This window comes from Homarus americanus, unplaced genomic scaffold (genome assembly GCF_018991925.1).
Source record: "Homarus americanus isolate GMGI-L3 unplaced genomic scaffold, GMGI_Hamer_2.0 scaffold20597, whole genome shotgun sequence".
NCBI classification, from domain to species: Eukaryota; Metazoa; Arthropoda; class Malacostraca; order Decapoda; family Nephropidae; genus Homarus; species Homarus americanus.
The window spans coordinates 244,931-262,542 of record NW_024749328.1 but is presented as its reverse complement, the minus strand read 5'-3'; the positions used below and the strand labels follow the sequence as shown (position 1 = coordinate 262,542).

The window sequence follows — 17,612 nt, the reverse complement described above, 5'->3', positions numbered from 1 at the left end:
TTGTAACTAACACTCCTTTGTATGAACCCAAGTGCTTTATTAGCCTTGTTACGAGGAAAAACACATTGTTTACTTGGCTTAAGATTCCTACTTATCATTACAACTAAATCTCTCTCGCAGTCGGATTCCACAATGGCATTGTTGTTCATCTGATAACTGGTTTTCCTGTTTACATCTCCTATACTGAGTACTTTACATTTGTCCACATTGTGTTTCTTGTCACCTCTGTGCTGGGATGTAAGAAGGAAGGTCAAGCTAAAGAGAAGGACACAAAAAATACAATAATAACAGATCATTACAGTAATAATAGACGTCCCTTCCTCCACCTCCTTTAATTTCTTACTTCCTTAGTGATTCCTTAGTAAAATCTCATAAGTCAGGGTCATGTGAGAAACACCAGTAGGCAGTGTTCGTCATCGTGTCTCAGTAGATACTCGTAAAACACTAGACGGTGTTATCATTTGATTTGACTCATGCGATAAACTTCTCTCAGTGTTACTAATTACTCATTAATATCCTGAAGATATTTTAATTATCATGGACCGATACTAATACCTTGACCTCTAGTGACCTCTCGTGTAGGTCATTTAACAATAAAACTGCTCTCGTTCCTAACTAATTGGCCTGAACTATGTAATATATACTGTACAGCTTAAGTTAAAGTCGCTGCTTGTACATTTGTCTTCAATTTTTTGGATCACCTGAATATTAATCCCCAGCCTATTTTTACCTTAAGATTAAATTCCCTAACACTAACCTAACTTAATCTACACTAACCTAACCTAACACTAACCTAACTTAATCTACACTAACCTAACCTAACCTAACACTAACCTAACTTAATCTACACTAACCTAACCTAACACTAACCTAACTTAATCTACACTAACCTACCCTAACCTGACACTAACCTAACTTAATCTACACTAACCTAACCTAACACTAACCTAACTTAATCTACACTAACCTAACCTAACCTAACCTAACCTAACTTAATCTACACTAACCTACACTAACCTAACCTAGCACTAACCCCTGGCAATCTGCACTAACCTAGCCTAACCTAGCACTAACCTAGCAATACACTAACCTAGCCTAACTAGCACTAACTGGCAATCTCCACTAGCAACTAGCATAACCTAACTTAATCTACACTAACCTAACTTAACCTGACACTAACCTAACTTAATCTACACTAACCTAACCTAACACTAACCAAACTTAATCTACACTAACCTAACCTAACACTAACCTAACTTAATCTACACTAACTTAACCTAACACTAACCTAACTTAATCTACACTAACTTAACCTAACAATAACCTAACTTAATCTACACTAACCTAACCTAACACTAACCTAACTTAATCTACACTAACTTAACCTAACCTAACACTAACCTAACTTAATCTACACTAACCTAACCTAACCTAACACCTAACTTAATCTACACTAACTTAACCTAACACTAACCTAACTTAATCTACACTAACTTAACCTAACAATAACCTAACTTAATCTACACTAACCTAACCTAACACTAACCTAACTTAATCTACACTAACTTAACCTAACCTAACACTAACCTAACTTAATCTACACTAACCTAACCTAACCTAACACTAACCTAACTTAATCTACACTAACTTAACCTAACACTAACCTAACTTAATCTACACTAACCTAACTTAACCTGACACTAACCTAACTTAATCTACACTAACCTAACCTAACACTAACCAAACTTAATCTACACTAACCTAACACTAACCTAACTTAATCTACACTAACTTAACCTAACACTAACCTCACAATTTCAATCTACACCTGAACCCAACTTCAACTTACACTCAACTTCAACCTAACACCAACCAACCTAAACTTAACCCGCCTCAACCCAACCTAACACCAACCAAAACTTAATCTAATAATTAACCCAACACCAACCCAACTTAATCTACACTCAAATTCTAACCCAACACCAACCCAACTTAATCTTACAATCAACTTAACCTAACACCATCCAACTTAACTCACACCAACTAACCTCCAACACCAACCCAACTCTAATCTACACTAACTTAACCTAACACTAACCAAACTTAATCTACACTAACTTAACCTAACACTAACCTAACTTAATCTACACTAACTTAACCTAACACTAACCTCACTTAATCTACACGAACCTAACTTAATCTACACTAACTTAACCTAACACTAACCTAACTTAATCTACACGAACCTAACCTAACACTAACCTAACTTAATCTACACTAACTTAACCTAACACTAACCTAACTTAATCTACACTAACTTAACCTAACACTAACCTAACTTAATCTACACTAACTTAACCTAACACTAACCTAACTTAATCTACACTAACCTAACCTAACCTAACACTAACTTAATCTACACTAACTTAACCTAACACTAACCTAACTTAATCTACACTAACTTAACCTAACACTAACCTAACTTAATCTACACTAACCTAACCTAACACTAACCTAACACTAACCTAACTTAACCTAACACTAACCTAACTTAATCTACACTAACCTAACCTAACCTAACACTAACCTCCTCTCCCTAAGTAGCGGTATAGCTTGGTTAATCATGAGTATCTTCAGCAGCGGAAAGTCACCCTGAACCGAATAAAATCGTCTGGCTGCAATTAAGTCAGTAAAAAATATCTGAAGGTTAAATTGAATCTAGACTTGCGTGGACCTGTTTTTCTTGACCACTGATCACCTTAATACCTGGTGGTTGCTTTAGAACTGTACGTACATGTCAACCACTGAAATAAAGATGTTTTTATCTGAAACTCTTAAGGTCAATAGGTTGAATTATTCTGAGGTTAAACTAACATGTTCCTATCAGCTTAATATCTACACTAACTGTTGCTTTTTAATTATAATAAGTGAAAGTATCACAAGGACACTCACGTTGTTTAACCTGCTGCAAAGTTCAATTGTCTTTCAAATTCAACCCAAATAAAACCTACAGGTGCACCACACAACCAAGAACACAGCTCATATGTACAGTACACCTTCCCTTAACTCACAGTACACCTTCCCTTAACTCACATAATAATAAAATAATCCTCACCACAACTCAATGTCAACACACAACAGTACACCTTCCCTTAACTCACATAATAATAAAATAATCCTCACCACAACTCAATGTCAACACACAACAGTACACCTTCCCTTAACTCACATAATAATAAAATAATCCTCACCACAACTCAATGTCAACACACAACAGTACACCTTCCCTTAACTCACATAATAATAAAATAATCCTCACCACAACTCAATGTCAACACACAACAGTACACCTTCCCTTAACTCACATAATAATAAAATAATCCTCACCACAACTCAATGTCAACACACAACAGTACACCTTCCCTTAACTCACATAATAATAAAATAATCCTCACCACAACTCAATGTCAACACACAACAGTACACCTTCCCTTAACTCACATAATAATAAAATAATCCTCATCACAACTCAATGTCAACACACAACAAATTCATAACTTTAAATTCTCTATCATCGAAAAAGTTATTTGTTCGTTTGTTTATAAAATTCAAAATACTAATTAGCTGTTATTAGAGAATAATTTATAGGGTTTGGATGAAACGTTACTACTCGGGGCAATTTGCAGCTACACATAATGGCAAGGTGTGTGTGTGTGTGATGTAAGGGCGAGGCTTGCGGTGTGTGTGTAACGACTCTCTCAAGGTAACGGAGATGATAAGGCGTCAGATATACAGGAAATATACTCTGTACTCTAAGTGACGATGGAACTGGGAATGAACAAATACTTCAGCTCCTCGTGGCGTGTGTCAGGTTGGCATACTCGGGTTTTCTAAATATTTCATTTGTTCCAGAATGAAAAGTACGGAAAGCGGCTCGAGAATTTTTTGGTTGACTGCACACCGACCCTGATATGTGTGCGTGTGTGTGCGTGCGTGTGTGCGTGTGTGTTTTTGTGTGTGTGTGCATGTGTGTGTGTGTGTGTGTGTTTGTGCGTGAGTGCAGTCGTAAACACAATTATAATCCCAGATCAAAACAAAAACAAACTATATAACCTCTTACGGTCGCTGCATGGAATGTCAGGACTCTTCTAGATAATGGCACAAATGAGCATCCTGAAAGACGAACTGCCCTTGTGGCAAAAGAGCTGGCTAGGTATAACATCGACATAGCAGCCATTAGTGAGTCCCGGCTCCCAGACGAGGGTTGACTCACAGAACTGGGGTCTGGCTACACCTTCTTCTGGAAGGGTAAGTCTGCTGCTGAGAGAAACCCCGTTTATGGAGTTGGCTTTGCCATCCGCCAACGCATCCTGCACAGGTTAACTTAAATGTCTGTTGGAATCAACGAGCGCCTCATGACTCTCCGAGCCCCACTGAATCACTCACGTCATGCCTTTTTCATCAGTGCATACGTCCCAACACTGGATGCAGAGGATGACACGAAGGAGGCCTTTTACGCCGACCTTGACAGAGTGCTAACCTCTATCCCCAGAGAAGACAAGGTTGTGCTCCTTGGTGACTTCAATGCCAGAGTTGGCAGAGATCCTGACATTTGGCAGGGAATCATAGGGAAAAATGGACTAGACAAATGTAATCCCAACGGCCTTCTCCTCCTCAGCAAATGTGCTGCACACAACCTCACTATCACCAATACCTTGTTTAGGCAGGCCGACAAGTTCAGGGGTTCGTGGCAACACCTACGATCCAAACACTGGCATCTCATTGATTACATCATTGTCAGAGAAAGAGATCGCCGAGATGTCCTCATCGCCCGTGCAATGCGTGGCTCAGACCACTGCGACACTGATCATCGGCTCGTCAGAGCCAAACTTACTTCACGTCGCCCCAAACGGCGAAGGCAACAAGCCTCAAGAAGAGGTTTTAACACTAAGTGTCAGAAGGATCCAGCGGTAGCACATGTTTTCAGATAGCAGCTCGAACATGGGCTGATAAACAACCCGACAACAAACAACCCAAATCCCAGTGCCGAATGGAGTAGTCTCGACACTGTCATGACAAAAACCTACAGAGACCCTCGGCCCGATAGAACAAATACACCAGGACAGGTTTGATGAAAACAACCCGGAAATCAATTTACTCGTTAATGCTAAACTTGCTGCTTTAACTGACCAAACCTGATATCTTCCGCAAGATGAAAGCGGTAGTATAGCACGAACTTCGTGAACTAAAGAATGACTGGTTTAAAAATAAAGCATGTGAAATGGAAAAACTTTCAGATCAACACAAGGGGGGAGGGGGAAGATATATATTTTGGTTATTTTACCCTCAACTGTCCTGGGAATATTCTTACCGTGAGTCACTAAGTCAGTCGTGATCATTAAATGAGAACGTAATAATCGTGGGCCTTCAACAAAACTCCTCCGTAAAATATTCAGTAATATATGAAAATGTGACAAGATCTCTCACTGACCTCAATAATCAGTCGTTAGTTATCATCGACATTTGCCATAGGCTCTCGATCACCTTCAGTGTCTAAACTTGTTCAGTTTAGGGGCGTTCTTCTCTCATTTTGTCGTTCCTTAGCACGTTCCTTCCCGTAACAAAAAAATAATAAGAATAATACACGTAGAATGTGCAGGTATACAAACACTTATGTAAACAATGTAGACAGACATATACAAACAGTAGAGATAGACAGATCAGATATACAACACCACTACGCCCGAGTGTTGAGACGGTAACAGTGTGGGTTTACCTCAATACACTTTTACCATTTGAGTTTATATGAGGAAGTATTAATTCTTCTGTATGTCCCGCCATCTCTCCGGTGAGGCTTGAGAGACAGTCACGCAGTGTAAGAGTAGGATAAGTTTCCTTTTGGTTAGGTTAGGTTAGTTTTCCTTTTGGTTAGGTTAGGTTAGCTTTCCTTTTGGTTAGGTTAGGTTAGCTTTCCTTTTGGTTAGGTTAGGTTTCCTTTTGATTTGGTGGTTACGGTTAAAATACATCTTTATGTAAAGTGAAGAAATACGAAATAAGAAGCAATTTTGTGTGAAGGTCAAGTGGTGTTTTTTTTTACGTCTCAACCTTCTATAAGAACCATTATTACCGGCATTTAACACGCACTACACATTCCGCTTCAACAACTAGGGTCTTTATGTTGATATTATAATGCATCACTGCGCTTTAACAACTAAGATCTTTAAGCGTGTATTAGAGGTTAGTAAATGCAGTACGTTTAGTATAGTCATCAACAATTAAAATTTAAGTGATACAACTCTCAGGTTGTTGCCTTATAAATGATTATTGTTTTTTATTTGCACAATGAGATCACATAAACGTAGAATAGGTTTATGGGAAGGGATAAATAAATAGAACGATGATGATGATGATGATGATGATGATGATGATGATGATGATTGATAATGATGATGATGATGTCACTAATTTGTCCAGCAACTGTAGAAAAAGAAAAGTCAAATGTAATTACTCGTATTGGTTTTTATTCAGTACAGACAAACCAATTATACCCAATAGGATAAAAGCATCTGGGTGTTCTAGCCAAATTGGGGAATCTTGTACCCAGGGTATTTACCAAGAAACACTGTAGGATACGGGATATGAACCAACTAGGGTATATGATCATAATTTTATGATGCCGGCAGGTCATGCGAAATATATAATTTTAAACACCTTAACGGACTGGAACAAGTTACCTGACCACATTAAAACCAGATGAAGTTACAAGAAAAAAGAACGAGTTTCGATATTATTACACATAGAAAATTGTACGAGTCGTTGAAATGGTCAGTCAGCCTCGGTTAGTCCAAGCAGAATGTAATGCATGTTCTGTTGAGCAAAACCTTTCCCTTTTATACCTATAGCCTAAGCCAGCACCATACTGGAAATAAACATCTAATGACTTTATCGGTTATCCTTTGTCAAAGTGCCTTACTGTATACCTGAGCTGACTAAATATACATTGGAAACTGCATACTTCCACTGTCTATGTGTACTGTGCAGTCACTCACAAAAATCGAGTCGCCACTCCTCCTGAGCCACGAACCCCGTGAAACCGAATCATTTGGGTTAGGTTAGGCAGTAAGATTTGGTAAGGTTAGGTTTTGGGTGGCTCTGGCAGTCTGCCAGATAAGTTGTTCAAAAACTATTTTTTTTCCACTTTACTCTACCACTGGATCTGCGACTCGTATCAAAACAAACTAGAAAGAGTAAATAACCTGAACGTTCAACCCCCAGGGCTTCCAAGATGTGCGGTGTGTAATTAGGGGCAAGAGGAACTTGTTTTTAATTCTGAGAGAACGTGACGCTGTAACCGGTGAGGACAATTGCCACTACAAACAGTATCAATCCCTGACTTGATCTCAACAGAGTATATACATGAGACTGCGCCTAGGGTACAGGTACCTATGGGAGTACATTGGCAACCCTCAGCCTGGCCGCACTGTTTGTAAACTTTGTGGTCAACCCGACTCTCACACCCTCCCTCACCACATCCTCACTTGCCCTATGACCTCCTCCTACAGGTCCCCAGCCGTTACCAACACCTCTTCCCTCCCAGACCAGATATCCCTCTGGGTGTTGGTAGTGCTGGTGAGTGTTAGTGATCGTGGGTAGTAGTAGTATTAGTGGTTGATAATGATTGGCGGTAATAGTGGTGAGCGGCAGTATTGGTGGTGGTTGTAAAACTGGATGGTGGGTGGTGGACTGGTGGCGGGGGGGTGGTAATACTGGTTTATTAACATACCCAATTTATCTTCAACATAAGAATAAATATTTACTTGACATTCATGGACTATCCTTGAGGGAGTGGAGGCAGCCACACCATTGTTGAGTGACGAATTTCTACTGGGAAAATAAACTCACGTTCTGAAAAAATATCGCTCATATGCACACTACTACGCCGAAATTGTATGCTTTTATCTTTTAATTGTAAGAGTTATTTTCTTCTTTTTTACGATGTATAAAATTGTCTGCCAGAGTTGTTTTCATAAATAATAATAAGAATGTAAACTGGCTATAAGATGCCTCGGGGACGGATGATCTCAACATTGTTCGTTCCATTCAGTCAATCAGTCAGTCATCTAGTCATTCAGTCAGTTAGTGAGGCAGTCAGTCAACTAATCAGTCAATCAGTCTGTGAGTCAACCAGTTAACCAGTAAGTCAGTCATCTAATCAGACAGAGTCAGTCAGTCAACTAATCATAAGCCAGTCGTGTAACACTCGGTAAAAAAAACTATCGTTACGATTCCCACGTAAAACGAATTGACACTACAAACGAAGTGTTTAAAGAAGGCCCCTGAGGCACTGGTAGCCCTGCGCGTGTATGGGTTCGGCCACACGTGCTCCAAACAAGCGATCGACACACTGAAACGAAACTCGGTACTAGACTTTCCGGAATTATCGACCGTATGGTAAAACGTCGTTGGGCTGGATTCCATTATGACGGCATGCGAAACTGTGGAGCTATTCAGATGTTTCGGAACATCATGGTATATTTTCCAATAAGAATAACGAAGCAAGGGCAGCAGCTACGCTGACCCACAGGGCTAGTCAACTTATTAGGAAATGGGCTGGGCTTGCTAGTTTTGCCTCAGTGTGTGCAGGCCTCAAGAGTAGACTTAGGAGTGAGTTAGTTTAAAGTCAGTGTACACTGGAGGATGATACATGTGTTCCTATAACGAGAGGCGAGTTATTATATGCGATTAAAAAGGGAAGGTCTACGGCACCCGGTGATGATGGACTAACATGTGATATCCTTAACTGTGTGGCTGGTATTAGAGAAGGACCCCTGTTAGACTTGTTTAATGTGTCTTATAATGGAGGTTGTATTAAGTGGAAGAAAGCAGTAATTATACTAAAGAACAATGGAGATTTTCGTCCAATATCTTTGACCTCTTGTTTTAGTAAAATGATGGAAAGAATAGTATTAAACGGGTTGTTGTATAAAGTGGAAAATCTCTTGGTGCTCAATTTACTTGGATGTATTAAAGGGAGAGGCACTGCAGACTGTGATGTAAAGTGTTTGAATAACTCCGAGGCTACAGGCAGGACTTTGTAGGGGCCTTTGATAGGGCAAATAAAGAAGTCATACTTGGGGAACTAATTAATTTAGGGGTTTCTGGGAAGTAGCTGAAATGGATTGTGGATTACTTGAGTAACAGAATGGCTAGAGTATGGTTTGAGGGTTGGTCCTCAGAAGAAAGAGTTGGGGACCCCACAGGGAGGGGTACTTAGCCCCACTCTTTTTAACATATTGATGAACATAATGGCTCGCTACGAATTTCCTAGAGACACACAGGTTAGAATATATGCTGATGATATACTTATACAGTGTAAAGGTGTGAGAAACGTGCAAGAGGCTTTAGATGCACTGAGTACACTTTGTTGCAGAATGGGCCTTGTAATGAACAATGAAAAAAATTCATATCAGGTCAGAAATTATGAACACGGGGATTTATTTTTTAATGGATTAAGGCGAGAAAAAGTTGATGTTTACAAATACCTTGGGATGCACATTGGGTATAAGTCCAACAGTAAAGTACGTGAGATGCACTACCTGGAGAGTGTGTGTAAGGGACGTTTAAGACCTTTAAGAGCCTTGAGCATGGAAGGTAAATGGCGCAGGTATTCCTATTTTAAAGATGGTTTATATCAGTACTATACGTTCAGTTAGTGACTATGCAGCTCCCATCCTTATAATGTATAGTAAGAAAGTCATTCAAAAGCTTGAAGTGATACACAACGAGGCCACGAGAATTGTTCTATGTTGTCAACGGAACAATTGAATTGAAATAATGAGAGTGGAGTTAGATTTACCAAGTATAGAGCATAGAGTAAAGGAACTTGCTGTAGCCGCTACTCTTAGGACCATTAGGAGAGGAGGAGATAATAGGGTGTCCCGTACAATAATGTGATTAAATAAAAGAACAGATCTTGGCAATGTGTCCAAGGCTAGTGTATAATATTATGATGGAGTAGATATATATTGGATTTCATTACAGACTTATTTAAGGTTTAGACCATGGCAGGAAGGATGCATTGCAGTAGATATTTTACAGCTTGAGGGGACAAAAAGATGATTGGCATCCCAGTTATTTACGAAATGTGTTTTTAGAGAAAATAGATAGTTTTACCAGGCGAAACACTGTACATATGTATTGTGATGGATCAGTATTAAGTAATGGTCAAGCGGGAGATAGTGTTTTCATTAAGGAATATTTTATCATTGAGTGTTATGCAGATGAAACAGTTTGTAAAATAATTACTAACAACACCTCATCCACGCTGGCTGAACTACACCCAATATGTGAAGGACTCCAGGTTGATATAGAGAAATGTAAAGAAACATATATTTTTGTTGTTAGTTAAAGTGCATTGGAAGCTTTGCAGAGTAAAATCCATGTAACTTTCATATTGTTAATATCTGTAAACGACTGGTCATAGTAATGCAAGAAATGGAATGTACTGTGCAGTTTGTATGGATTCCATCACATGTGGGGATTAATTTAAATGAAATGGCGGACAAACTGACCAAAAAAGCTGCAGAAAAGATGTATATAGATATTGTTAGCAATGAAAGTATTAGAACGATAAAGAGGGAAATGAAAAGAAAAAGAGAGGAATGGGAAAAGCGAGAAGAGAAGTGACTGCCTTATGTAGCGAGAGTTTTCAGCATTATTTGTATGTTTTACAAAACACCAATGTAACTTATGAAACTATCTTACCATCTGTTGATACTGTTATAATGAGACTAAGATTGGGATACAAATATTACTGGAGGGACGGGTCAACTGTGTCGTCTTAGGGATGTCCATACACTACAACATTAGGATGTGAAAATATCCCACCATACCGGGACAGTGAGATCACTACTTTAAAAAACAAGTTTGTTGATGATCAATAATGGAAAGATTAAAGTGATTCTTGTAATGTATACAAATTTTGCTCCAAGTATATGACATTTATCTTTGTGTAAGATTACATTATCTGTTCTTTAAATGTAGCACAGTGTTCATGCCAAAATGAACTATTTCATTGATGTACAAATAATTATTGTCTTGTTATAACATTTATAACTTTTTGTAAACCCCAGAAGGGGACGACAGGTGAGGGTGGGAGTAGTATACTACCCTGTCCCTTTTGATGTAATAGTTTTATGGTCAATAAAATATTTCAATTTAAATTTCCAATACTAATAAAGAATGACATAATGTGGCATTAGCCCAAAGTGAAGTAGCAATACAAATACAGATTCGAGATTCGGTTATAAAATAATCTTATACCTTCACCATATCCACTAATTCTGCCACCCATATAATACTTTCCTGTATGGCGACTCATCCACTTCCATGGTTACTGTGGTGTGTGGAACACTTAATACAACATAAAGTTTAATTTATACTGACATTCTCCAGTCATATTGTAACAAAGTAATTCAATATTGTTAATGAAATAGCTAATTTCAGCCTACCAAATTAAGTACGAAATGTCTCGCATTCAGGCCTACCAACCATCGTGAGACAACGGGACTGTTCAGTTGGGACCCCACCTGCACGGTAGCATAACATATAATGATCAGTGTTACTCATTATAAACGTCTCTAGACTCTCTGGTTTAGAACTACTGTTAACATAAGTAATGGAGACTTAACTTCAATACAACTTAAGTGAACTGTGAAAAAAGGTTAGCAGGTCACACGATGAGGTAACACTCAGGCCAGCACTAAAAACTAGTATCACCAGGTACAGGTGTAGCAAGAAGACACACACAAGTGAGCAGCACAAGAGCGTCATGGACTCAAACAGCACATCAATAACAAGCATCTCTGAGAGTATTGATTCTAGAGACACGGTCAACACCCAGCCTGAAACCATTACGGCAGAACAGCACAATGCAAGAAAATATGTTATTGGAAAGGATGCCAAAGAGGTGATGGAGTCGACCTGCCAGCTTGAGAAGTCCGGTAGTAGAAAACATCTGTTATCGCAGGTAAGGCGAGAGAACGTTGTTTAACTTTGTTACATTCTAGCACTCGCCAAATCTCATGAGCAGCTTCACCCCTCCTTTTCACCCACATCGCTCAGTCTCTTTCACTTGAATATCATGAGTCAAAATTCCTCCTAGAGTGAACACGACTCTTACTCATCCAGGAATATTATGAAATTATCTTTAATCTACTTATTTATGCTTCATTCAGCTGTCATCTTATAAACTTAGCCCAAATTGGAGAGACAGGTATGCCCCAATCATGCTCAAACACCTGCGGGTAAAACAAGTTACGTTTGTACATCACTATACAAGTAATGAAGAATGAAATAATATGATTATTTGTTTATCTTGTTCTCACTGTTAAGTTTATTGGTTGTTAGTGTATTAAACTCTTCATCACAGGGGGTGACATGTTTCTTGGCGAGCCTAGGCATGTGGGTGATGGGATCCATACTAGTGTACCCCTCTGTGTTGTCCTCTGACCTGTTTTCCCACAACACCACCATCTACGGCACACACATCGCCTTCACCAACTTCCAGATGGATGCCGTGGGTAAGTCCCTCCTCAACTACCGTCAATCAACACTGTAGTGGCAGTTTGTCCCAGTATCCGACTCTGAAGTTACACACATAACTAAATTACAAGTTAAGAGAGTTAGACGGTTATATTCAACTTATCAGAGCAACTAACTAAAAGAAAGGTTCATATAATCACACTCAGGCAAGCTGTGCAAACTGACAGTGTTCAACAGCCCGGATAAGTGTTTCTCAAGTCCGTGTGCCCGGCCTTCCTCGGCGAACAAGTCGACATTTTGAGAGACTTCATCTCCTCATACATGTTTACCAGTAAGGTTCGTCAAGCATGTGAGCACAAGTCATTGTCGTTATATTTTGTTCTCTTTGTTCTATTCTCTGTTTACTGTCTTAATGAACCAATTAATATAGACCAACTCCATGAGGGTAGAGGCTCGCCATAAGTGAATTCAAGGGATCCATTTCATGCTGGTCTTAGGTGGTGAAGCAGGTGGTAACAGGTGACCTTGTACCCTTAGGTGGTGAAGCAGGTGGTAACAGGTGACCTTGTACCCTAAGGTGGTGAAGCAGGTGGTAACAGGTGACTTTGTACCCTTAGGTGGTCTGGTATCACTTGGGTCGCTGCCGGGATCGTGGGCTATCGGGGCGGTAATGGTGGTGAAGGGTCGTCGCTTCGCCATGGCCATTGTGGGCGTTGTAGCTGTGATCAGTTGGCTGGGTGTGGCTCTGCTTGACACGATACCTGGTTTTCTGCTGGCAAGGTCAGTTATGTTCTTTGTCACATTCTATATCGTTCTCTTCTTTTTACTATATACAGTACAAATTATGTGAGGTTGTTGACAACTAACTCTCTGTCAACTGCTGTCAAACATTGGCAAGAGAGAGAGAGAGAGAATATTTTATCACTGAATTTACTTATTTACTTGTACAGTATCTTGTTTGAGTCGAAATTTAGACTTTGTATTCAACATATACTTAATATGTAATTTTGTTTACCCTTATCACTCTCTCCGACCACCAGCTCATCTCTGTGTTTTAACAAGAGTGCAATATGGCTTCCCTCTGCCTACATCAGCTTCTTTTACCCTCGCAATACCTCCTAAAAAAATCTAAAGTTTATGAGAACGAGAACTTCCATTGAAAACTAAACATCTCCCTACATTAATCTTCACAGTGCCCAAGTCTTAGAAGTGATAGTAGTAGTGACATGTGATGATTCCTTACAGGTTACTCTCAGGGATGGTGGCAGGAGGGGCGAGTGTGGCCCTCAACACTTACAAAGTAGAGGTGGCAAGTCCAGAGATGCGCGGTGTAATAGCTGTCATCTTCAGCACCGGCATCACCACTGGTAAGACTTTAGTACTTCACCCGTCTTCTCTATTGTAAGATTGTTGGTTTAGTCAGATAATAGTTCTCTTCTCCAACTCTCTCTGGGATAAAGTGAGGGATGTGTAGTCGCTGCAGTACCGTCTGGACTTACAGGAGCCTTACTCGGTGCCGTCTTGATATTTCTATATTATTCTATAACCTCAATGTTAACTGGTATTTTTACATATCTTCATAATTTACTGCTATATTTTTTTCCATAATCCTAACTTTAACTGCCATATTATTCCATATTTTCGATATTAATTATTATATCATTCTATAACTTCACAACACTTAATCCAAAGAAGTTAATTCCGACACTTTTCTGTGCTGATAGTTTCGTTAGGTTATGACTGTGACCTCTAGTATAGCAGCTATTAGCTTTATGAGAAGTGTATCATGTTAAGGTATGAGAGATGTATTGGGTTATGAGGCGTGTCGTGTTATGTTATGTCGTGTTACGTGTTGTTATGAGAGACGTGTACAGTAGTTACAAGAGGAGTGTTATGTTTTGTACTATTATGTTCAGATTTTACTGTACTGTATTGTGTCATTACATTCTGAAAAGTATGCTATGTTCACGTTTATAAGTTATTTGTTTCAGTCATTTGCCCCTAAGTTGTTCAGACCTGTTGGCCACACTGTCACTGTCAGCCGAGTTAGGGTAGCACCAAGCACCAGCCAGTCAGGACAGTTGTACCCTGATCATCATCGAGAAAGCATCACTTGTAACCTAGAGAATAAAACCAACTATAACTCCCCTGTTACTTGACCTTGACTGATGGCAGTGGTGGAATATAATGATCCATGATCAGGTTGAATGGGTTGTGTCTGACATTGGACAAATAAGGACTACCTCAGCTGGTGCAGTCAATGCTACTAAGCATCTCCCCAACACCTTCTGGGACACACTGACTTTGACCAAGGAACAGCAGGAAGACGAAGAGATGATGATTTTCATGGCCAGAATCTTGGATGGTGATGGGAGGAACGGTTTGGCCTTAGTTCAGGGGGAACAAAATCATTTCAGGTTCCGTTTCGGCAAGGGGTGCTCTGCTATGTACAACACAGTAAATGCTGGGCCCAAGCACACCTGGAAGAGAGCATGGAGCAGTTTCTGGTGGACAAGGATGAAGATTGATGTAACGACACACATCAGCAAGTGAGAGGCATGTGGGCTGAACAAAAGAACTGAAGTGCTGGGGAGAGCACCGTTGCTATTCATGGGAATTCCTGACTACACAAAGGGATGGTACAATTGAACTTCGTTGGACCGCCCCCTATCTCCGGCAAGCGTCAGTTTTGTATATTCTGCCGAATGCAGATGCAGGACACTTGATGCACTACATTGAGATGGTGCTCACGTGAGACGCTACATCAGACCGGGGACCTTATTTGCCGCCCAAGATGGTCCAAGCAATATGTCAGATGGTGGACATTCATGAGGAACATGAAGTGCCCTCTCATCCCTTATCCAGGCCCAGGTAGAGAGGTGTCTATGTGACAACAAAATCGATTTGTGGCCAGAGATGGTGCCCAGTCTGCAATCCACTCACAATACATCAAGGAATGCCAAGACAAGTTAGACTCTGCACCAACTGATGTATGGTGTTCCCATACCTGAGCAATGTGGAGGTAGCCGGACGATTATTGTGGGAGAAGTTGGTTAGGAACAACAAAGCACTACATTCACCAAAAGAGAGAATAGCCATGGAACAGAAATTGAGAAACAAGAAATATTGCAGTTGAGGAGGAGCATTTCGTGTGGGCGACCTGTGGCTCAAATTATCACCAGCTGAACGGCACAGGAAAAAGGGTAAGAAGATGACCTGCTACCAGTCACAATGCTAGTGTGCATCATCAAGACACTGAGAGGTAGATAGTCTTACCAACTTATCCCCGAGAGTGACCCAACTGGACAAGTTAAAGTGCATCATTTGAATGGGATGGAGATTGTATTGGTAAGACCGTACTCCTGGGAGATGTCCACCTCTGAGCAATCACCTGAACCTGCAAAAATCAGAGGAGAATGCAGTCCAGCCAAGTCTGCAACCTTCAACACATTGCCATAAGCTGTCATGTCAACTGAAGGTTGATCCAGGTCGGAGGTGGTACGAATCCGATCAGTAGGAATGTTGGGGCAAACCAACAGATAACGAGGAAAGTGCCAGTAACCTGACTACTGATGGGCTTTGAAGAGCTCGTTGATGATGATCTTCCACAAGAAATAATATCGTGTTATGAGAGATGCATCATGCTACGCAAGAGGTGTCATGTTATATGAAGTTTTTCACGGTTTGAGAGATGTATCATGTTATATGGGGAGTGTCACAACATCTTATGCGAGGAATTTCACGAGGCGTTATGTGAGGAGTGACGTGTTTTGTGTCACTACAGGTCAGCTGGTCATAATGGGTGTGGGCTACAAGACTCGCTACTACAATGTGGCTCTCATCATCATCGTCATCCCCATCATCTTCCTCCTCGGCCTCTTCTGTGTACCAGAGAGTCCTTCTTACTTAGTGCTCAAAGGTAACTACTTTCTAGTTCTTCCTTGTTCCTCTCTTCTGTGAGTGAGTGAAACATCCAGTGAATTTTAAGCAGGAGATATGTTTCAGGAAGGTAGACCAGTAACATGGTAATGAGGTGAGAGTTACGTGTTACAGGTCATGAAGACAGAGCGAAGGAGGTGCTCATGAAGTTACGGGGAAGTAACGCAGACATACAGGCGGAGATCAACAGTTACCACCTAATGAACCAAGAACACAAGAAACAGTCCGTGTGGCGCGGACTTCTTCAGCCACAAGCTCTGAAGTCCATCGCCATTGTCTCTACGCTCTTCCTCTTCCAGAACTTTACAGGTAAACATCATCACAGTTACAGGGAATGATCCTCTTCCTCCTTCTCCTCCCCACTTTGATCACAGATGAGCGATATTTCTCAAAATAATGACACAAGCGCAGGTGAAACGGGCTATCAATCAAGCCATGCCATTGATATTTGTAAAGACCTGGGAATTAGGGATAGTAATCCCTTACCAGACCAATCAGGATCTTAATAAAGGAAAGTCAAGGACCATGGTTTTCTGAGGAATAACAAACAACCATTTGAGATTGACATCTCTTTACGATAAAAATATAACACAAAACTTTGACACCACTCAACAAACATCAAATAATTACGGGAGTCAAACAATTAATGCAGTCAATAGTTAATGGAGTTAATCAATTAAGGGAATCAAAGGAATCAAACAATTAATGGGAGTCAGCAATTAATGGATTCAAACAATTAAATGGAGTCAACAATTGAAAGAATCAAACAATGAACAGATATTTCCTATGGCAGTGGCCCTGGGGGAAGGTTCTGGAACATGGTGATGCACACTCAGGGTCGGGAAGCGTCCATTCAACTCCACACTCGAGCGACGTCTTGAAATGGCAGGAGAACACCGGGGCCCAGACGGAATGAGATGAACTGACGGTCATGGTATGGTAGTGGTAGATGACCAGAGAATTGACAGTCGATAGGTGAAGGTCTGGGGACACAGCCCACGAGTCCAGGACCTATGATGAGATCACAGCCAGAATTTGACGAACAGCGGGGTAGCTAGATAGTGACTGTATGGCGGCTGGGTTGAATCTGCCGGTGACCCAGATAGACGCTGCCGTTCTCACCTCTGTCC

The 17,612-nt window shown here is 40.4% G+C and overlaps 1 protein-coding gene across 2 annotated transcripts in view; it reads left to right on the top strand.

The window, feature by feature from the left end:
* The window catches only part of LOC121853339 (facilitated trehalose transporter Tret1-like), a 75,364-nt gene that overhangs the window by 50,928 nt on the left and 6,824 nt on the right, over window positions 1-17,612 (top strand). For both annotated transcript variants that reach the window (XM_042347404.1, XM_042347403.1), the window contains exons 2-7: window positions 11,782-12,028; window positions 12,431-12,581; window positions 13,161-13,323; window positions 13,789-13,910; window positions 16,328-16,462; window positions 16,597-16,791. In XM_042347404.1, the coding sequence (XP_042203338.1) occupies window positions 11,831-12,028; window positions 12,431-12,581; window positions 13,161-13,323; window positions 13,789-13,910; window positions 16,328-16,462; window positions 16,597-16,791 (964 nt within the window). In that variant the 5' untranslated portion in view covers window positions 11,782-11,830. The remainder of the gene's footprint in view (window positions 1-11,781; window positions 12,029-12,430; window positions 12,582-13,160; window positions 13,324-13,788; window positions 13,911-16,327; window positions 16,463-16,596; window positions 16,792-17,612) is intronic.